This window comes from Ambystoma mexicanum, chromosome 7q, assembly GCF_040938575.1.
Source record: "Ambystoma mexicanum isolate Mex_15411 chromosome 7q, UKY_AmexF1_1, whole genome shotgun sequence".
NCBI lineage: Eukaryota > Metazoa > Chordata > Amphibia > Caudata > Ambystomatidae > Ambystoma > Ambystoma mexicanum.
The window spans coordinates 979,166,415-979,190,090 of NC_090941.1; the positions used below are offsets into that span (position 1 = coordinate 979,166,415).

Below are 23,676 nucleotides of genomic sequence, written 5' to 3' on the forward strand. Positions count from 1 at the left end.
CAAACGGGTGACTATACCAAGTGTGAAGAGCCATTATTGATCACTGAAGGAAGGCTTGCCCAGCGCTCATTTTCCAGTTCTTCCATCACCTGATTCATTGCACTCTTTACCCAGGTATCCACGGAAACGCCAATCTGCCTCAGAAGATCCAGGCGGGCCTCTGCTTTTAATCTAATGATCTGTAAGAATTAAAACAGGAGATGGATCAGAACAGAACTTCTTCGATCACTTTATATGTTTTAGAGTATGAATGGGCTTCACGTGGATCATCAACATCCTCTAGTTTGCCTAACACATGCCCCGTTTTTGACAGTTGAGAAAACAATGCCCTCAAAGACTGCACCCAAAACGATCACATCCGTGCACTCACTATTGACTAGTTCAATCAGAGGCAACGTTTAGGAAAATCTTTATTTAGTGCTTTATTGGTTGGCAATCGACAGAGTATTCAGAAAGTGGGTATGTTGGCCAAATGCAGGCGTGCAGGTCATTTTACTTCTGTTCTATGTGGTAGGACTGGAAAGTATGAGGAACAGGTTCCTATGGGAAAGGTTGGATATGCACTGAACCCAGAAGAAGGCGTCATCAACGGGTTTCTATTAACCGTGCTACAAGAGCAGGAAATCAGGTATCCATTCAGCTCGTAAAACTTAACAGTCCATTGCAAATTAGAAAACCATACATCACAGAAACAGGGACTCCTTACAATGCTGCAACTAACGTGTGTATCCATCATTCATAATGCAGACTCATTTAAACCAAAATATGCAGCATTTTGGAAGTGACTAATTAAGGATCAGAATGCTGTAGTAACTACCGACACCAGCAAACTGTATATAACAATTATGGCAAGTTTAAAGTTACTTGAACTTTTCGTTGAGCCACGCAACACTGGGAAATAAATGTTTATTTTGTGTGACCAGTGGCATGAGCTACCAACCCCGAGTTACTATAAAGGAGGAGGAATTATTTTAACCTTTGTTTGGCCAGAGAGGGTATAATGATTACAAACAATGGGGGGAAAGGAATATTCACACCACCCGCAAAGCAAAGCAATCACTAGCCTGGTTGGCAATTAAAGGGCCTCACATGATGAACCCCAGCAACTCGGTGGCAAAGAGGCGGGCAGAAGTCCAAGGTTGAACTTTGGAGGGGGTTTGAAAAAACATTGAAACTGAAAACGATTACTAGAATGTACTCACCTCTTAGACATAGGAAACACTCGCACTCAATAGATTGTGTGGTTGATGAGGGTAATACATATACAGGTATATTTTAAGATTACTTGACTTCTGCCTGCTCTCCTTACCTGAGGGCCCTGTTATTTACGTGTGCAATTCTGTGGTGTGCTGTGACATGCCATTTTGCAAGTAGCACTGCTTAACAGAACGAATGTTTGATGTGATTACTGGCAAGGTCATTTGGGGAGCAGTGTCACTAGGCTGCTGTTAGCATTGAAATACTGGAAACCTTTTTATTTTATATCGTTTGGTTATATACTTCAAAGTGACCCCAAAACCATACCAAATTCTATTGCGAAAATGTGCAAATTATCAACAAAAAAAAAAACAAACGTAGTGTGCACCTAAAGCAACAAAAAGGTAGCCCTTAGCTTGGAGATCTACTCTAAAAGAACAGATAATTTAAGTTAAACAATGTGGGGACATACATCATATACCATTAATAAAAACAAAGCACAAAAACTCCTATTTGGTCACTTTCTCTTAAAAGGCAGCTAGAGAGTGTGAAATAGTTTACATGATCTGTCACTGGAGACTAGCTTACTGTTTTCACATCTCTAGCTGAGAGAAACATCCCTGCATGCCTGTGTTTGCTTTCCCACACCTTACAGCCAGGTCCCCTTATATGATCCACAATTGAGCAGAAACGTCCATCTCATCAAGCAAGGGAATGCATTTGTAATTCCACCTCAGCCTTCCAGGGTCAAAGAAGCCCAGAGAAGTATTCCCAGTGATTTACAACTGTTGCAAATGGTGATCAGGCTGGCTAAATCGCTCAGGTTAGAGGTCAAAGAAATGAGAAACTAGCGTCAGCAGGGATCTGCCTAGCACTCCTCTGCAAGTCATGCCTTAAGTCAACTGTTGTTCCATTTTGTGCGTTTGCAACAAAAGTACGTCTTTACACTCCAACAGTATGTTTAGTACATTCCAAAAGATAAAGGGACCGAACATTTTCTCACTTAATATTTTAATTTTAATGTGATACAGTTTATAAATAAACTTTACACATGAAATACGTATAAAATATACACAAGGTATACACATAAAATATATACATAATTTCTTACCTACTACATACAAAACTGTAACACGTTGCTAATACCTAATAACTCAACTAATCCTCACAAAAGGTGAAAAAACTCAATTAGCATAATGAATTAATATGCACAAAAGATATATCAGAGACACAAAAGTAACTAAAATTGCTATAGCCATAGAACTGTTGTGTTGTAAATGTCCGCTCCTAATAGACAGCAATACACAAGAGAGTCATAGGCCTTCCTACTGTCAGTAACAAGAGAGTTCCTGAGGAACAGCACACAAGTAGAGTATTGACATCTCAGGGACAACATAGAATAGTTTAAAATAGATTAAAATAGATATTCCCAGTAGAATCTAAACTACTAACCAAACATTATACATTGCAATCAAGCGGCTCATGTTCAAAGAATTGATGCTACTCCACCAGAAGGTTGATTCTGATATGAAATCGTATCTGTGAATATATCTACCATATTGGGTATGGTAAGTTATAGATAATTTAGGACAGCTTGTTAAAACATGTTTCCCAGTTTCTGCTACTGACTGGTTCTTACATAGTCGGCAGTAGCGTTCATCATGGGGTATCTGATTTATAGCCCCGATGCACGCCAAAACTGGCAAATTATTAATCCTAAACAGCAGTATAAAGCGACTCAGTCTAACTGCTGGACACAAATTAAGATAGAACTAGGGTTCTTTATACAAGTATAACATGTACTTGACAAATTGATAGGTCTTAAGATTCTCCAGGTGTGCATAGTTTCCTATCCAATCCCACAGATCCGCTTTTTTGGAGAGGGCAATTCTGGACCTTTAAGTAAAGCCCTCCTCTCGAATAGTCCAGCCAATTTCTTTCAAGTACATGCCAACCTTGTTTTTTAGAAGGGAATTTCCAGAATGTTTTGAAGATTCAACCCTCAAGATGTCAACGAGTGGATTGCCTGTTCTACTCAGCATCAGCAGATAAAGTTCGGCCCTTTTTTTAAGAACCTGAGATTTTAATGAGATCAGTCCTAATTCCAGCCTAATGATGGCCATCGGTATGCAGGTTGGAAGGCCCAACATCTTTCTCCAATATTTTCCCTCCACAACCTGCAACCAATTTAGGGCCATGTTTTGTAGGGCTTCAAGGCCATAGGTCATCATCGGGACTAAGACCTGTTGGTATAGCAGTCGTGCAACCCATTTGGTGAAGCCAGCTTGGGTAATAGTGAAGCGGTATACAAGAGAAATGATTGGGCAGCCCTGATCTTTCTATTCTGTTTACACTGGAGATAGTCCCCCTGTGTTTCAATATCAATTCCCAAGTATCTATAGTTTGGGGTATACAGAATCTCCAGCTTCTGTACCTTTAAGCTGGTACATACTACCTTTTTACTAGTAAATAGCATCACTTGTGTTTTCTGTAAGTTTATTGTTAGTCCATTGCCATCAGCGTAGAGCCATAAGGCTTCTGCAGATCTCCGGAGACCGCCAAGTGTATGATCGAATAACACTAAGTCGTCTGCAGAAGCAAGGACTGAACAATGCTTGTCACCAATTTTTGGGGGACAATTATAAACCTTACCAATAAACACAGGTAAATCATATGTAAACAAATTATAGAGAGTCTGAGCCGTTACACAACCCTGCTTGACTCCTCTGTTCTGAACAACTCGGGCAGTCATATTGCCTTGTAGATCCAGTTTAAGGGAAACTGTATTGTTCTGGTGAAGGAGCCTTAGATAGTATAGTAGGTCCTTTGGGCACCCAAAGCAATTCTAATTTAGACCACAGAATGTCTCTGCGGACCAAATCACAGGCTGCTTTGAAGTCAACACATAATGCAAACAGCGGCGGGCTCCCCTTTTTCCTGGCCGCTGTACGCAAGGTATCAAGGATGATCAGGTTATGTACCGTAGAGTAACCCCTCCGGAAACCACTTTGAAAACAATTAAATATATGCTCCTTCTCTGCCCATTCTTATAATTTATTTAAGATAAGACCTGCAAAGAGTTTACCGGTGAAATCGAGCATCGACAGCAATCTATAGTTACTCAGGTCTTCTTTTGTCGCCTTTCTTGTGTACTGGGATAAGAATGGCAGTTTGCCATGAGGGAGGTATTCTACCTTCGAGCATAATCTTGTCAAAGAGGATCTTTAATACTCCCGCCCAAAAATTAGGATTACATTTCAATGTGATATTGGCCAAGCTATTTGGGCCAGGTGCCCTAGAGGATTTTAACTTATTTATTTTCTCTACAAGTACCACAGCTGTAACCACAAATGGCGGCCCGGGGGGATTGCTGTTATCAACCTCCTTATCATTATCGTACATCGGAATATTGTGCTCACTCAAGAAGCTTTCCAATCTATGTGCTCCTATGGGATTCAGGATTTAGTTAGTTCTATTTCCTCTCACTTCTCCCAAGAGAGCCCAGATGTTACGAGTGTTCTTGGTACACAATATCCTTATAGTCTCTTGCCATTGGTTTAGTTTCTTTAGGTGTTTTTTTTGTCTTAGCCAAGATCGATATTTTCCCTTTAGTGTTTTACATACAGAAACAAAGCTTTTAGTCGAAAGAGGTTTTCTTGGCCTTCCTGATGTCTGCTCTCAGACGTCTTTTGGCATCTCTCACCTCACAATCATAAGGATTTCTCTGGCTACGACAGGTTAGTGCCACTCTCGTACCATCTGCAGCATGCAATTTTGCGAAAAAAGATATCCAATTCTCAATCCCCTCAATCGACATGACTTGGAATAGATTGGAATCCCCATAGCAGTCTGCAGATGAAGAAGCAACCACCTTAGCTATATTTCTCTTAGACCACGAGATGCGTGTGGGTGCATGGTTATCCCTTATATCTCCCATAGATTTTGTTACATGATTTCCAACATGAACATTTATAGTTAGCTCAAGGGCGGCATGGTCGCTCCATATATTTTTGGCCACCTTCATGTCTTTCATCCATCCTGCAATATTTTCTGTAACAAAAATATAGTCCAGCGTGCTCTTGGCACCACCCCTTCCCACGTGGAGTGGCCCGGGCAATCACTAACAGTTCGACCATTAACCATTTCCATGGCCCAAAGTTCAAAAAAGCTCAGCCAATATTGACCATCAAGATCCACTTTCTTATGAGACATTATACTTACAGGTTTTAAATAAGGATTACTTGTAGACCCCTCCCCTCCAGACATATGACAATTGAAATCACCCGTTATCATAACAGATCTATTTCCCTGTCTCAGGGTCCACTTGATCATAATGTCATGCACAGTGTCTTGAATAGCTTCGGTTTGAATTTCCCCAGGTGGATTATAGAGGTTGATCAACAATAGCATATTCTCAGCCTTGTTCTCAAGGTACAGCAAAAGTTCAATCGCAATCACAAAGTCATCTATTGTGGTTGTGATATGACGGGACTTAACATTGTGCTGTATGCCAATTATCAAACCCCCAAAAGGTCTTCCCCCGTTCTCCTTTTTTTTGCAAGAGATTGGTACACTGTGTATCCATTTAATACCACAGGGGTAGTCAGCCACACCTCCTGCAAGCATATACATGCAAACTTGCTTATATAGGGCAAATAACCCTTCTGGTTGATTAAGTGACTGAAACCCCTACTATTCCAAGATAGAAACAAGCTCCCTTAGTCTTTTTTCAGAACCACGAGCCACTTTAGGACATTCTGTACATCTGCCATTTGTACCACGTTACTTGCCGGCATTTGAGGGGTGTTGATCTTGATCTTTGGTTCCACCAACATTTTCCTGGGGCATTCCAGATCTACTTTCCCAGGGTCTACGTCAATTTCCACGTCCATAAATTGAGTTTATATGTATGCAGCAAATTTGCAGAAGTCAGGAATTTACAGTGGACTGCTGATACGTTCGTGTTTTGGACCTTTAACGGCTCAATGTATTCAAAATCATCAGATGTAAGGACTCTTAACTGTGGGGTCTAATGCAATCTAGTTAAGAATTCTGTTCGTGACAACCAATCCTGATCATTATTTTGGTACAAGTTCTTGATCAAACAGATACGATTGTTACCAGGTACCGGCTGCTGTTCTCCTTTCCCTGCATACTGTCATCTGTGTTGTCTCAAGATGGAAAATGTGTCTAGCACTATTCGGAGTCGATGATGAAGTTCCTGCCAGCTGTTCAATTACTTCAATTCCAGGTGCTGGAAGCACTTCCTCCACCTCTGCTACTACTTTATCTTTGTCGGGGATGAGCCAACTGGTAAGGCGACCTTCTCTTTCGGAGTTTCTCTTCCTAGCCCTGGCCACCTTTTTCCTAGATTTCTTCATATTTTTTATGGCTGGGGCATACTCTAAAGGTAATAAGGCCGTGTTGGATGATCTTTTCTTTGTGTTTGCCCTTTTGGCCAATCTACGTTGTTTCCGGGAGTAATAAACCTCAGAATCATTTGACACACTTAGATCTACATCGGGAGGCAATGAAGGCTCTTTAATCATCAGTATAGCTTTGGATAAATTGTGCTCTGTGTCCTCTATGGAATCTTTATCGCTAGCATTCAAGGTAGCCCAGTTGATTGTATTTTCTAGAATGCGGCCACACATTTTTCATAACATTTTTAAAGCGAACTGCAAGCGCGCCATTGAGGATTGCATCTCAACCATGGTGTTCATACTGGAGAAAGAACCCAAGTTCGGCCCCGGTTCTGAGGTTTCAGAGTGTATCATGAGGTTCGGTGACATTGACAATCTCTTAGGGGAAGCTGTTGATTGTAGGGCTTCCTTTGCTGTTGCTCCTCTTTCTTTCTCTATGGAAAGGTTAGTCAAGGCCCGAGTCATAGATCTTTGCACTGAGAGGCATAACTCCAACAAGGAGTTATTATCGATCATCAGTTCAGCTGAGTTGTCTTGCGTATTGCTTGTACACGGGTTATTAGCTACCTCCTTTTCAGAAGTATTTGTAATCAACTCCACTGAGGGGTTAGGAGGAAAAAAGGTAGTTAGTGCCTTTACTAGTCGGTATCTGCTGCTTTAATTTCTTTTTTTGCCCCCCCCGCTTTTGTATTGCTATCTGAAGATGTTTTAACATTGCTCTTGCGCAGATTCTAATTATTCTGCGCTAGTCTTCTTTTGGGGGACATTTTGCTCTAGCGCAAGAGCTGTAACCACCAGCTTTAAACTTCTCACCAAGAGCTCTAGAGGTGCTTGTACTTGATCTCAAGGCCACCCCCTGGATTTGATCTTCCAGGCGACTCCACACCTGTGCAACCGTGTTTGCCTATTCCCAACAGGGATGTACTTAAACCCTGTAAAGTCGCCCCCCAATAGCAAACCCTCTATAGGCTGCAAATAATCAGTGGGGAACAGCCCACCACTCAGCCGTGTGGGTCAAAGGCAGAGCCCACAGTCTCCACTTGTATGACTGGTTTGGGAGCAATCGCAGTCACTCAATAGAATACGAAAGAATATGTAGCTCCTACCTGCTGTTTGCAGAGCACACCAATATTAATAAATCACTCAGCCGTGTGGGTCAAAGGCAGAGCCCACAGTCTCCACTTGTATGACTGGTTTGGGAGCAATCGCAGTCACTCAATAGAATACGAAAGAATATGTAGCTCCTACCTGCTGTTTGCAGAGCACACCAATATTAATAAATCAGGTCACAGTAAACACTGTGTTCACCCGCAATCCCCCAGGAGTAGCCACTCCGTACACCAACCAAATCCGTGGTCAGTAGTGGCTAATAGTGGCCAACAAAAGGACCACCCCCACTCCCAAGGACCACAGCACAACAGGCACCAGCACAGCAAAGGACGCCACAGCAAAAACAGTGAAAGTCAGTGAGGGCTATGAGTGGCCATCCCCAATATATACCCAATGCTTCAGCAAACCCTCCAGGCAGAATGAGAGAGTGGGAGAGTCAGTGATGATTTAGAAAGCTTCCCCCTTTTTCACTCTGCACCACCACCTAAAGGACATAGGGCGCGGACGCTTTGTATTTTCGGCAGCTGGCCCCCGCCGCGTATTCTATGGGACTATGCCCTGGCGGGAAGCACGATTGCCTGCTCCCGACCTTAGCAGGCACCAAGCACCATAAGTACGCAGACTCACTCACTCGAGAGCCCCGCTCGAAAGCACCGCATCACTCACCCCAGTTACAGCTTACGACTTGCCGAAATGTCTGGGATCAAAATTGGCAGCTTGGTGCTTCGCTTCTTCCTTCTCTCGCTGCTGCCTTAGTGTACGAGAGATTAGGGAAAGAGAGAGAGAGAGTAGGGAAAGTCGTCCTTGGGCACGCACAGCAGGAGCAGAGCGTGTCCACACAGCTTTTTCTTTCAGCACGCCACATTGTTCCGGCACTGATCAAGCTAGAGGAAAGCACCTACAGCACCTTTACGCTCACGTTCAAACCGTCAAGCCGCACTGTTTCCTGCAATGAGTCAGCCGCTTCTGACAGTTTGGATCTTGTCTGATGTCAGCGTGTCTTGCCCTTTGCAAGTTCTGAAAAGCTAGTTAAAAGCTTACACCGTTAGACACAACCTGAAAGGACATTGCACTTCCAAAGTCACTATCGAAAGACATACAGAACAGAGTGTCCCAATGGACTTGAAAAGATCTACATAATAATAAATTGTTATCCTGACACCACTGCAACTTCTACATGTACAGTCATTACTATTACAGGTAGTTAGGATATGGGCTTGTTTTATGAAAGAGTAGGTAGGGTGTTCTAGAACGGATGGTCTTGCTTTCGCAGGCTAAAGACATTTCACTTCAAGCAGGTGGTCACTGGAAAACAAGGCCCCGGAACATACGAGGAACGTGGTTTACACTGTCTGCATAGTCTTTATTTTAACATTCTTTTATAATCTTTGGGGTGAGAGTGTCCATTTTGCTGTAATGCAGATCTATTGGCATACTATAGAATCTTCATTACGAAGTTAATCAATCACTCTACAAAGCTAGCAAGCTTCTCAAGATTTAGTGCCAAAATGCCTTTTTTAAAGTAATAGTTTTACACTTTACAAGTCCCAATACCATACCATAATGTGTTTAATGGGCAGAAAGGATTGGAAACTTGGTTTCTGGTACATATTCTGTGAACTCCTAAATATCTCGGCATTGGTTGATTACCTACAAGCATTAGTGCTCGCAGTGTTCCTTAAACTACTGTTCATTTACATTTTCATGAAACGAAAAGCTAAACAGTTACCCAATGATCAGATTTTAGTCAAATGTAGCAACAGAGAATAAATAATATGTATCACAGCGTAAGTGGTCATGTTTCATAAACTGCATCAAATTAGATGGACATTCTCTCAAAGGTATAAAAAGATTGTAGAAGCTTGCTTTTGTTTCAAGTGTGATCTACTGAAAAGTGAGATATTTGCAACAAGAATACAATACTCTCCATTTAAACAGCCCTGTTATGATACTGACCAGCTCCCAAATACTCATTTGGTCATACTGCATACATTCTAGTACCAGGTCTTAAAATGGAGTCATCTATTATGGATGGTTTGCAAAACTAGGTACTTGACTGAGCTCATTGAGCTAATGATCAAAAAAGACCAGTCAGATTTGCCAGAAATCCACAATGTATGCTTGAGCATACAACAATTATTTCAATGGAGGTAATTCGGTGGATGGACAAACCCATCCTAACACGGAACAAAACAACATATTTCAAGCTCAAACTAAGCCTAAATCATGTGGGTAGAGTGCTGCAGGTGAGAAGAGAAATTGTTTTGACAAATGTCCTATTACGTATTAAGCTACGTCGCACCACACTTTTCAAACACAACTCGGGCAATATCGGTGCTCCTTTCTTTAGCCCTTCCAAGTGGCAAACAGTACAAAGTCTATTTTATACATTTTTCACCATCCAGATCACGGTTGTGATCCAATTCTTTTTAAGGAGGCAGTCCCTGGGTGGAAACTTGGCTTCAACCTCTACAGAGCTGTGGACCAGTGCAGGCCCCTTTCTGCTTTACTTTCAACATCATTATTCGCTGACAGGCCCATCCTTCACCCTCTCAGGGGAACTGCATCTAGCCTCCAGTCCACCCCCTCCTTCTCTGTACAGCAAGCCGCCCCTCACCTCAGCTTTGCGGATGCTCTCTCTGACATCATCTATTTTCAGTTCCAGTTCTGGTCGATTCTGTTCCAAAACCACAGTGCCATGGCATTCCAGTTCCTCCAGCGCCTGGCACAATAGAAGAACATAGCAAAGAGGTTGAAAACAAAAACGCAAGTTACAACAGGACAAATCACTTGCATGATTATTTCCATTGAATCATCCTAGCAGAAGTATGCAATATACTCACATCAGGAGAATTGGGATTCCTAATGAAAGGACGTTAGAACTTTTATGGAGGCAAAGACGCAGACTGGCATAACAAATATCTATGCCCTCTCAAGCACCAACCAATACATCAAGCAACAGGCACCATTTGTAATCAACATCATGTGCTTTCACGCATACCTTTGGACAAATTGAGCTTACAGTCTTAAATGGTGGTGGCACAAGAGAGAACCAACCTTACAAGGTGTGTCATGCATCCCCCAGTAACTAAAGGATAGGCTCTCATGTATAATTATTGCAACTATTTTAATGTTACGCTGCAGTCTTCAGGGAAATACTTTGCATCACGTTAAACATGTAAGAGACTAGACCGGGTAGTATTTGTGAAAATATCCATTAGGGAAACAGGCAACAGAGTTTGAAGATGGTTTCCTGTTGAGGTCGACTGTATACTGCGCTCCTGGTGCCTGAATGAAAAGCTTTTTTTAAAAAAATGGTTACGAACCCAAAGGCGATTGTAGATCACCATGATCTACAATCGCCTTTGGGTTCATAACCATTTTTTTAAATAAAGCTTTTCATTCAGGCACCAGGAGTTATAATGCTGAAGTACTATACGGTGATCAGATCACCATACAGTACTTCAGTAGTATAACTCATGCCCCAACCCGCATTTGGTGGAAATACTCTAATTTATTTAAATGTATTACGACAACGACGAGCAATGGAACAACACATTGTTAAAAATTAACAATAACAGGAAAGTTACGAGCAGAAGAGATGCAACATTTCCAAGGCTTGAGAGTTTTATCTGTCCCACTACAGTATGTCAGGACCTGCACATCAGGCTACTGAGGGTTTCCAGCAAATAACCCTTACCTGCTTCGCACGTCACAGTTCAGCTTACATGGCATGAGGGCACTGCTTTAAAGACTATGCCCAAGTCTCACCTAGGATGGAAGCCTCTAGAGCGAACGTGATAGTGGTGGGGAAATCCAAAAAATAAATGGGTCGAGCCAAGACAGACGATCCAATGTGCCTGGATTGGCTCTAAACATGAGCCAAGCTGGCAAATGACCCATACCTCTCCCCCTTCCTCCCCACACCTCCACTGACAACACAAATCCAATACATGCACTACCCACAAAACTCATACCATGTGTCCTGTCCACCGAACTAAGTGTATATAAATTATAAGTTACTCACCATAGTGGCTAACATACTCCTAATCCATAGTCCCCTTTCCTCCATACTGTATGGGGGTCCCTCGCTAGGGAAGGGAGAAAGAACCATTTTCACCAGAAAAAATCTTCTTCCCCTTTAAATTTAGAGGTGCGCGGGGGCAAGGCCATGGGAGCATGCGCTTCCCTGATGCTGCCCACTGGCGGCACTCTTCAGTCCCCTTTGCCTAAAGACACCAGTTCTATTAGGGAGGAGGACGGTGGGACGTATGGAGGAAAGGGGACTATGGACTAGGAGTATGTTAGCCACTACGGTGTGTAACTTAGAATTACTCGTATGCCACTGACCCCTTTCCTCCATACTGTATGGGCAATTACAACTGAATGTAGACGCCAGGGTGGAGAGGTGACCCTCCTAAGAAAACAGTGCCTTAATACTGCCTGCCCAAATGCTGTGTCGAACATGGAAATGGCATCCAAGCAATAGTGCTTGCAGCAGGCCGAAGGCAGAGCCCATATAGCCGCCTTGCTGAGGACTTGCCACGGAACGTGCCTCTGGAAATCAACTGCCGCGGCCTTGGCTATGATAGGGTGGGCCTGCATATTTGACGGGAGTGGTTTTTGCTGCCCCTCAAAGGCCTTCTTGATGGCCGTAACCATCCATCTTGCTACGGAGGCCTTAGAAGAATGATAGCCTTGTTAAGGATTGTAATTGGGCGTCACACACCGGACCAGGACCCTTGCCCTTAGCCTAGGATGTAGCACTCAATTAGAATGCTTTTTCTTTATTTCCTAGAATTCAGATTGAGCTGGAACCCAACCCGTCTCACACCCCCTTTTACAAATACCACGGGTCACAATGGCCCATGAACCAGGCCGGTTGGTGGGAATGCAATATTTATTTCCTTTAGATTCACAGAAAACGCACAATTTTAATATTGGGCAGCGATCATCAATGGGGTGATAATTACAACGTAACTGATAAAATACACTTGGTTGATCTTCTACTAGAACATATCCAAAGCACAGATGAAATAGGTGCAATTTTACTGTTCGGGTAGATCGCACCCGAGTTAAAATTTCCCCCTGCAATGCTCCCTCAAACCCCTATTAATCACATTTTGAGTGGATAGAAAGGAGCAGCAAGGAGTCTGGGATACTAGGCAGTAAACGGAATTAAAATCTGACCTTCCCTCACAAAATGGGAGGCAAAATGCTGTGGGACTGCAGGCACTGGGAGAGGTGGGGTCGAGAAGGCCTTGGTGGACTAGCGTCAGGAGCTGGGCTGGGAACCACGAGGGACACAAGGAGCCACAGGCAGCAGGCGTTGACGAATCTCTGTGACCAAAGTGTGGAGAGTCGTCAAAATGTCAAAGGAAACATCCGCTGGAGTTGAAGGTATCAGAATTGGAGAATGAGGCCAGGGACTCATAGGGCGAGCTCGAACTAGCTGCAGCGCTAGCTACGGAACAAGGTTACCATGACCCTTCTTAGGGTGTGGGCAGATGTCCTCTGGAAATTCTTCCTCCTCATCCTTTGAAAGGGTGGAAGGTTGAACCCGAGGAGAAGGGTTAATGCCCTGGGAGGCTTCGCAGGGGATGTGGCCTGTAGCCGAGGAGCCCTGCTGGGCAGAAAAAGGAGTGATGGCTTTAACTGCCTGTCCATGCTGGAACCTCTCTGAGAGGTGGCGAACACTGTCACTACCTTCTCCAGGTGCTCCTGAGACGCAGACCCAGCCGGGGCTGACTGAGGCCTTGGAGGCAATGCTACTCTGAAAGCAGCTGTCCTTACCCTACAGACTAACTGTAATTGTCGACAAGACAAAAACCAGCACCGCCGGCCTGGCGACCCATGCCGTAGACGAGAGTTTTTGTTGATGATGATGTCTTGGACGATGTTGAGTGATGCTTCGTTGACGGCGAAATAGTGGACAGTCTCTGGCTCTCTGAAGACGGGGATCCCCTTGGCAGTCGTCATTGGTCTAGACAACAAAGCCATTGCAGCCACAGCGTTCGTGGACGAGGAAGCCTGTGCATTGAATGACAACCTTTTCAGGTACCTTCCCTTTGGAAGCGTCCTCAATGGACTTGGACCTCTTGTGTCAGAGCGAGCACGCTCTTTGGGCCTGCAAGCCCTGGAAGAGGCATGACTGCATACAGACGCTGAGTCAGAGGCCTTAGATTCCTCACGCCACTCCACCAACCTCTGAAGGCCATCCTTCCTCGTCTTTGAGAAGAATGACTGGCAGATGGGACATCCTTCTATAATGTGGTCCAGATGCAGACAATAGATGCACTTCTGATGGTGGTCTTCTATGTAGATATTCTTCTGACCGCATCTTGAGCAAGCCTTGAAGAGGCACTTCTTCTCAACCTCCGACATGGGGCAGCAGTGGGCCCAAAACGCAGCTTGAAGCCTCATGCGAAATGGAGATCTGACGGATGGCAGGATCTCTACCGGCAACTGGTCCCCACTGTCAACATGTCACTACAGTGATGGATGAAGAAAATAAACAATTTTTATTAAAATAGGCAAAACATCGAGAAAAACAAGACGCAAAACTCAAGGACTCCCAACACGAAAACATGCTGTAAAAATCTGAAGATGGTCACCAGGGGTGGAGCTAAGGAGGACCAATGTAATGGCTGGGGCAGTATGACCCAAAATGACAGCAATAGTCTTTGCAAGCGACAAGCAGTTTTTAGCTGAAAGCTATACTGCTGTATATTACCTAGGATTCCCAGTCTGACCACAGGGAATATTCATTGTATCTGAATCCATGTAAGACCCCATCCTGGAGAACTGAAGCGTTTGAGAAGGTGTCAGTTGAGGCTTCTTTAAATTGTGGGAGAATCCCAGCTTTTGGAGGTGCAGCAGGTGCGATTGAGATGATCGAGGGCTTGGTCCAGAGACCGTGCTAAACCAATCATCCAGACGTGAACTCCCCCCTTTCCATAGACTGGCTGCCACTACCGCAACATCTTGGTGAAGACCCTCAGGCTGAGGTAGGCTCGAAAGGCAGATCTAAAAACTGGTCATGAGTGTTGCCTGTGACGAACCTCAGGTACTTCCTGTGCTTTAGATTCAGCACATGAAAGTGAGCATCCTCTAGGTTGAGTGACACCAACTAATCCTCAATTTCCAGGACCTGGAGGACCTGCAGGAGTTTTACCATCATTGAACTTGTCCTTCCTGAGGAACATGTTTAAGTGCCTTTGGTCCAAGATAGGTCACAAACCTCCATCCATTTTTGGGACCCAAAAATAAAGGGAGTGTAACCCCCTGATCCTCTCCTGTACTGATACCTCTATGGCACCCTTCTGCAGAAGAGAGTAACCCTCTTTCAGGAATAGTGGGTCTGAAACAGGAGGTGGTCTGGCCAGAGGTGGAAATCTTGTGGGCGCTTTAAAAGGGGGAGGCAGTCACCTTGAGAACCCACCTGCCATGCCCTTGAGTCTGAAGTAGAAGCGCGCCATTCTGGAAAATGGTGTGATAGATGTCCCCCTACTGGCGCAGAATGGGAGAAGTCCTCAGAGAGGTTTTGTGACAGAGGCCACAATGAAGGGGACATACACGGAAGTGCTCTGTATTTTACCCTCCTCTACCTCTTGAAGGTCGAGAAATGCGTCTCTGACCTTGGCAGTCAGTGTTTTACTTTCCCTTTTGGCCATAGCTATAACACCGAAGGGCTTGCCCTTCCATTGTGAGGAAGTTTCAGCAGGCTGTCTTACCGCCGCCCCTAGGAGCATTTACCACAGTCTTGGAAGCCTGCAATTTCTCAAGGCTGTCTCCTTTGGTCCAAATAGATTATATTATTTATTATTATTATTATGGTATTTATTGAGCGCAGACCTAGCTTCGAGAAGCAACGGAGCACTTTGCAGAGGTATACACCAATACATAATGGAGTGCTTTACAGAGGTGCACAACATTACAGATGCATAACAGAGTGCTTTTCAGTGGTAACAACAGAGCAGATATACAGTGGGGGGTAGGATACAGAGGAGACAGGCTCCAGCAGTACTGGGAGGCGCAGAGTAGAGGAGCAGGCGGTGTCTAGCGAGTCAGGTAGCGCAAAGGGAGACGTGATGGCCTAGGTGTTGAGGAAGAGCGACTCCTTGGAGAGGTGGGTCTTGAGCTCTTTTATGAATTGCAGGAGCGTGGGGGCGAGTCTGATGCCGATGGGGAGGAGGCTCCAGTCTTGGGGCATAGGCAGAGAAGGCTTGTTTTCTTGTCCTTTACATTTTGCAGCAGCAGATTTTAAGTCTGCATGTATCCTGGCCTCTGGTGGTGTGCTATCTGCTGGAAATGCAGAGTTCCCTGCAAGGTAGCTGGGTGACTTGCAATGAGAGCCAGTGAAGGTTGATGAGGGCCAAGGTGATGTGATCCATCATTAGGCATGTGAAGCAACTTTGCCTGTACATCCTGCGGAAAGACTTACTTTTCATAGCCAGGCAAACCTTCTCCTGACGGAACTCAGCACCATGGATCTTCCTACATAGTCGGCTGTGTCGAGTCCCGACTGTATGGCTAGCCACATGGCTTCCTTCCCATCTTCAATAATATTGAAGAACCCATTCCTATTTTCCCCTTCATGGATGTGCTCTGCCGCCCCAGCCAACACAGACCACAGGGGGTGCGTGCATTCTGCAAGTGCACAAGATGCATTTACTTCCTTAAGTGCCATGCTGCCGTAGCCAAAGACTTTTTGGGCCACAGCATCATATCTCTTGTCATCTCTGTTTCGATGAAGAGAGGGGAACTTGACTTGTTGCCAATAGTAGCTGTTTGCACTAGAGACTGTCATGCAATGGGTGGCTGGTGAGGAACTCTGGGTTTGAGGAAGCCTGAAGGAAACCGGGTCATCATCCTCGATGGAGATGCTTTCAAAATAAGACCTAAAAAGTCTTTTTGAATTAGGCGCAAAATGTGAAGTTGAGGGATCTTCCACTACTGATGTCAATTGGTCCTTCAAGGTCAATGCCGATGGGGCTGAAGGAACATTGAAGAACACGGCAGCTGAAAAAGATGTCGATGGCTCTCTAATTCTTGTTGATGTCGTCACCACTCTGAGATTTTAAGTGCATAAGGCGGTTTGTGATCCCAGTCCTTGGCAGCTTTTTCTTCCCGGAGTAGGAGAGAACAGGCGAGCCCGCTTTCTCGAAGGCTTGCATAATTCCGATGTGTGTTTGAGAGAAAACATACCTGTTCTGGTGAAGAGTCTGTAGATCAGTGCCTCCTCCTTTTATTCTTTTTGGATGAAGAAGAGGAAGAATGACGGGAGTCGCTCCTCAAGTGGGATCATTTACAGAGCTTCTTCAACCATTTTCTCTCCCTCTCCAGCAATTTCTCGGACGTGGAGCTCTTGCCATCATCGTTTTCTTGCTTCGACAGAGTCTAACATGACGAGTTTGACGTTGAACGGCTTAAGGAACATTTGGAGGGTTTCTCTTTTAAGGCTTTGTGCATCATGGCTTGGCAGGAGCTGAAATCCGCCACAACATGGTCGGTACCAAGGAACCACAGACAAATTATGTGGGGGTCAGTCAACAACATTTTAGTGTCGCAAACCTCTTAAAACCAGAAGATTTTGGAGTAAACATGGTCGAGTCGATACAAAGAAATTCAAAGGTTATTTTGGTATGAAGTATGTCAGAATTTCTTGGGGGTGTGTTCCTGAGAAGTGTGCTCGGCATGCAGAAAAAAGGAACTAAGGAGGCGGAGTGCAGACACCTGGACGATCCCTGACGCTGAACCAAATGGCACGCCCTGCTGGGGAAAAGGTTTCTGAGAGTGCTGCAAAGCAGGTTGGTATCGGAATCTGTCGGCGCACACAATCCATTATACATGTTTATTTGTCATCTACTCTGAGTAAAGGAACAAGTTACTTACCTGTAACTGTTGTTCTCCAGCATGGGTCTGGCATGGATTCACATGCTCATGAATATTCCCCGTCGTCAGGCTGGGAATCCTCGGTAAAGAAAAAACCAGTATCAGTTTCGTTTCTGATCTGTCTTTCGTAGTAATAACCAATCACTGGTCTCTGCGTCATACTGACCACAGCCAATGACTGCCCTCTACCTAAGCACCGCCTCTGGCAGCCATCTTCAGATTTGGAAGCACGTGAAGTGGCAGTATGACCAAGTGAAGAGCCGCAGAGGGGTAGGAGGGAGGGTTCGCATGTGAATCCATGCCAGACCCATGCTGGAGAACAACAGTTACAGGTAAGTAACTTGTTCCTTCTCCAGCATGGGGTCTGGCATGGATTCACATGCTCATGAATAAAGAATACATAGCAGTACACACATGCACAACCACGGGAGGTGGCAAAGGCTCAACATTAAGCATCACATCGACTCAACATTAAGCATCTTACCTCCTCACCAGGCTCACCTCAGGCGAACAGGTTGCGCAGCACTGCTTGGCCGACCCTGGACTCCTCCCTGGAATCCCGGTCGACGCAGTAGAATTTCGTGAAGGTGTGCGTCGACCTCCACGTAGCAGCCCTGCATATGTCCAGCAGGGGCACACCAGATAGGAACGCCGTGGTAGCTGCGATCGCTCTGGTGGAATGGGCTCTCGGACGGCCAGGCAGCGGTCGGTTTGCCAACCGGTGACAGTACATGATACAGCCGGAGAGCCATCTGGAGATGGAAGCCTTCGAGAGAGCCTTCCCCTGATTGACAGGTCCAAAGTTCACAAAGAGTTGTGACGTCTTCCGAAAACCCTTCGTGCGGTCCACGTAGAACTTCAGCGCTCTAGCTACATCCAGCGAGTGCAAAGTCCTCTCAGCCGGCGACGAGGGCGACGGGAAGAACACAGGTAACACCAAGGGTTCGTTGAGATGGAAGTCCGACGGTACCTTGGGCATGAAGGAGGGGTGCGTCCTGAGCACTACCCTCGTGTCGTGGAAAGTCAAGTACGGGGCCTTGCAGGAAAGGGCCTGGATCTCTCCCACTCGTCGTGCGGAGGTGATGGCCACAAGAAAAGCTGTTTTCCACGATAGAAACTTCAACGGGGCCGAGTGCAGAGGCTCGAACGGAGGTCCCATGAGCTTGGTCAGCACCACGTTGAGCTCCCACGCCGGGGCCGGAGCCTTCACCGGCGGGAACGATCTGAACAGTCCCTTCATGAACTCTTTCACCAGACGATGAGACCACAAGGACGTCCGCCCCGTGGTTCTGGTGTATCGGGAGATCGCAGCAAGATGAATCTTGATGGACGCGTGTGCCAAACCAGCTTTGGCCAGCGTCAGCAGGTACGGCAGTACTTGGGGAGCCGTAATCCGTAGAGGGTTAATCTTCTGTGCGTGGCACCAGACAGAGAACCTCTTCCCTTTGTGTCCGTAGCATTTAAGAGTCGAGGACGCCCTGGCCTTTGCAAGAACCTCTCTGCAATCGGCCGGTATGTCGTATCCTCCAAACTCTAGCGCTGCAGGAGCCAGGCCTGCAAGTTCAGCGACTTCGGGTCGTGGTGGAGGATGGCGCCTCCTTCCCTGGAGAGTAGATCCGCGTCCGCCGGCAGCTTGATCGGCGGGGACGCTGACAAGTCCAGAAGGTCCGGGAACCATATCTGCCTCGGCCACGCAGGTGCGACGAGGATCATCCTGCACCGTGACCTCTTGAGCTGGTTGACGAGCCGGATTAGCAGAGGCAAGGGAGGGAACGCGTAGAGGAACAGGCCCTCCCAGGGGAACGAGAAAGCATCGCCCATGCTCCTCGTCTGGGGAAACCTGCTGGCGAACCTCCGGCACTTGGTGTTCGTCGCCGTCGCGAACAGGTCGATCTGGGGTGTGCCCCACCGTCGGAAGAGGCGATCCACCAGATCCTGCCGTAGTTCCCACTCGTGGCACGAGCGCAGCTCCCTGCTGAGTGAGTCAGCGATGGTGTTTTTTATCCCTGCCAGATGAAACGGCACCAGAAAAATCCCTTGGGCGACGGCCCAATGCCACAGGTCCTGCGCCTCCTTGGACAGCGCTGGGGACCTGGTTCCGCCCTGTTTCCTGATGTAAAACATGGTGGTGGTGTTGTCGGTGAAGATCCTCACCACCTTGCCCTTGAGGGACGGAAGGAAGGACCTGAGGGCCCAAAACACTGCACGGAGCTCCAGGACGTTGATATGCAGGGACTTCTCCGTCGGGAGCCAGAGTCCCCTCGCGTGCAGATTTTCGGTGTGCGCTCCCCACCCTTCCAGGGAGGCATCCGTGGTCACAGTCTCCTGGTGGGCTGGGGTCTGGAAGTCCATGCCCGCCGTCAGATGCGCGCGGGTGCCCCACCACCGTATCGCTCGTCGGAAACTCTCGTCGAGCTTGATCCTTTCCTCGAAGCTGCCCGTCGTCTGGATCCAGCGCGCATCCAGGAATTCTTGCAACGGGCGCATCCGGAGCCTGCACATGGGAATGAGGTAGATGCAGGAAGACATCATCCCGAAGAGGGACTTGATGGATCTCACTTTGGCCGCGTCGGCCACCAACATCCGTTGCACCTTGCCCAAGATGGTCCTGGTCCTCTCCTCCGACGGGGAGGCCAGAAGGGACACTGTGTCGAGCCTCGCTCCCAGAAACAGTGCGACTTGCGCGGGCACCAGGTGGGATTTGGCGTAGTTCACGGAGAATCCCAGGTCCGTGAGGAGTTGGACGGTCCTTGCCGTGTGGACCACGGCGAGCTCCTTCGTCTTGGCGCGGATGAGCCAGTCGTCCAGGTAGGGGTAGACGTGAATCCCCTCGCGGCGCAGCTGCGCCGCCACCGGTGCGAGGCACTTGGTGAATACCCTGGGTGCCGACCGTAGTCCGAAGGGAAGGGCTTTGAACTGGTAATGACGCCCTTGGACCACGAACCTGAGGAATTTTCGGTGCCCCTTTAGGATGGGAATGTGGAAGTAGGCATCCTCCAAATCCAACGACGATAGGAAGTCTCCTTCCTCCAGTTGACCCAGGACGTGCTGGAGGGTGACCATCCGGAACTTCTGCGCCTTGATGAACTTGTTCAGCCGTCGCAGGTCCAGGATGGGGCGCCATCCTCCCGTCTTCTTCTTCACGAGGAAGTATCGGGAGTAGACTCCGGAGCCCCGAAGCCTCTTTGGGACGAGTTCGATGGCGCCCTTTCTGAGCATCGCCTTTACCTCCAGGAGAAGTTGAGGGACGTGAAGTTCTTTCCTGGCCACGGGGGGGACGCGCGGGCACCTTCTTTGAAACTCGAGCGCGTGGCCCCGGGCCAGGGCGTCCAGCACCCAACGGTCGGTGGAGATGGACTCCCACACGCTGACGAAGCCCGCCAGCCGGCCTCCCACCGGGGTGCTTCGGTGGGGGCCCGACCCCACGGCCGGTTCAATCCTGCTTGGACGCGGCCTTGCCGCCTTGACCTCCTTGGCGACGACAGCGGGGTCCGCTAGACTTGCCTCGTCCTCTGTAGGCCTCTTGCGACGACGAGCGGGCCGCTTGACGGTAGGAAGCGAAACCGCCGCCGGAACCTTTGGAGGCGCCCTTGCCTCCGCCGCTCCGAAAGGGCGTCCGTCGTTGCTGCAGGACTCCAAGGGCCCGGGCCGTCTCAGTATCCGCCTTGATGGCCTGAAGGGAATCGTCCACTGTCTTCCCAAACAGGTTGTTCCCGTCGAAGGGCATGTCCAGGACTCTGGTCTGGACGTCCTGCCGAAAGTCCGTAGCTTTGAGCCATCCACGACGTCGAAGGCAAACGCCGTTGCCCAGCTGGCGGAACCCAGTGTCGGCGATGTCCGTCGCCACGGTGATGGCGTGGTCCGAAGCCACTTCACCTTCCTGGAGGATCTCAAGGGCCTCCGCCCTCTTGTCGTCCGGCAGAAAATCCAGCAGGGGAGCTATCTTGTACCAGAGCTCCCTGTCGTAGCGGGCCACGATAGCCAAGGCGTTGGCCGCTTTAATCGTCGTCGCTGCCGACGAGATGACTCTACGTCCCATAGCATCCAATTTCTTTCCCTCGCCGTCCGGCAGGGAAGTCGATGTGGAGGCCGCACCCCCCCCGCTTTCTTCCTGGCTGCCGCGGAGACGACGGAGTCCGGGGTAGGCTGCGCCCGGAGGCATAGGGGGGCCGTGTCCGGGACCCGGTACTTTTTCTCGTACCGGTCTCTTCTAGCTGGCGTAGTGGAAGGGTTCTTGAGGAGGGAAAGGCCCTCATCCCAAATGTCGTCCAACAGAGGCACTGCGAGGACCGTCTTCCTCTTGGCCTCGCGCCGTTGATAAAGGAAGCCTTCCTTTTTCTTCTCCTCAGGGCAGAGTTGGAAAAGCTCGGAAGCCCTGGAGATCATGGAGTGGAAAGATCCGATCTCGTCGGGCGGAGAAGCCCTGGTGGGAGGCGACGACGGAAAATCCTCGTCGTATGCCTCGTCGTCCGTACCCGTCGCTGCCGTGTCAGTCCCCGTATCATCCCCTCGGGTGGACGGGGAGGAGGGCTGGACGGGGCGCGACGGTTGAAAAGGAGGTGGAGGATGGATCCTTCTTTTCTTGGTAGGGGGAACACCAGAAGGTCCCGGTTCTGGATCCCCCGACGGGAGAGGTTCCTCCGTCGGTAACGGTAGCCTCGTCCTTATCTCGGTGCATAAGGACTGTATGGCCAACAAAATGGCCGCCGAGTTGTCTCGCGGCGCTGGCAGAGGGGAATCCGACGGGCGAGCAGGGGCCCCGTCGGTATCCTCGACGATGTCGTCGTCGTCACCTGCGTCGGGGCCCATTCCGACGGGCTGGCCTTGTTCCACGCCTAGGCCGTGGCTTAAGACCTCGATCAGCTCCTCTTCTGAGGTTGAGGCCGAATCTACGACGACGCCCTGCCCCCCCCTTCTTCTTCCCCACGGAGGGTTTCACGGGGGTCCTATCGATGGGCACAAAAGAAGACTCCCTCCGAGGAGGCAGGGAGATTCTGGGCCCTGAGGTCGCCACCACTGGTGCAGCCTCCACAGGCTGGGCCAGGGCCGCCGCGACCGTTTCGATAGAGGGCTTGGTCGGATGGATCAAGGCCTTCACCACCTTAGGTGCGCTCACCGCCTTATCCTTGAGGGAGGGGGCACTGCCACGCTCCTCCTCTGCCTTAGAGCTCGACCGGGGCCTTTCCAGGAGCTTTTACCCGACCCAGAGCGTTGGCTCGTGGTTGATGGTGCCGGGGAGGGTGCGCCCTGCCTGGCGCCCGTAGAGCCCGACCGTTCGGCGCTCCCGGTGCCAGCGGACTCGCGGTGCTTGGCCTTATGTTGGGCCCCCGTCGCCGGGGCGCCCTCAAAGGTCTTAGAAGACCGCTCGGATTTCTTCTTCTTCTCGCCAGACGGGCTCTTACCCTCCAGCCAGTTGGCGAGACGTTGATGACGGTCCTTCATGGTCCGTTCCGACATGTTGCCGCAAAACGCACAGTCCTTCTCCACGTGCGTTTTGTCCTCATGAAGGCAGTAAAGGCAGAAAGAGTGTTCGTCCTCCTTAAAGACGTTCTGCAGCTGGCATCCAGGGCAGACCCTGAACAGCTTTCCGGGCGTCGAGCTTCCCTTCTCCTGGGCCATCTCCGAGACCGGGCCTGAGAAGCTTCTGGAGTCCTCCGAAGTGTAGCTCGACGAAATCTTCACCCTTGAGGGGCACAGACGAATCCGACACGGGTCCCCGTTGATCGGATGTAGGATCGGTGGAGCTTGAGGCTCTTTTGACCGAAAGAATCGAAGTTTTTTTGTGAAAAAAGCGCGAAAATAGCACTAACGCTCGAGAGCAATAGCACGAGGATCCCAACACATGAACGTGCGGTAAAAATCTGAAGATGGCTGCCAGAGGCGGTGCTTAGGTAGAGGGCAGTCATTGGCTGTGGTCAGTATGACGCAGAGACCAGTGATTGGTTATTACTACGAAAGACAGATCAGAAACGAAACTGATACTGGTTTATTCTTTACCGAGGATTCCCAGCCTGACGACGGGGAATATTCATGAGCATGTGAATCCATGCCA

At 48.2% G+C, this 23,676-nt stretch overlaps 1 protein-coding gene across 2 annotated transcripts in view; it reads right to left on the bottom strand.

Moving 5' to 3' along the window:
* FCHSD2 (FCH and double SH3 domains 2) overlaps positions 1-23,676 on the bottom strand; it is a 1,767,327-nt gene that overhangs the window by 320,453 nt on the left and 1,423,198 nt on the right. Inside the window, exons 12-13 of one of the 2 annotated variants that reach the window (XM_069640094.1) lie at positions 10,348-10,452; positions 90-179 (exon numbers count right to left, since the gene is read on the bottom strand). In XM_069640094.1, coding sequence (XP_069496195.1) covers positions 90-179; positions 10,348-10,452 — 195 coding nt within the window. Of the gene's footprint in view, positions 1-17; positions 180-10,347; positions 10,453-23,676 lie in introns of both variants that reach the window. The other variant, XM_069640093.1, reaches the window with a different exon arrangement.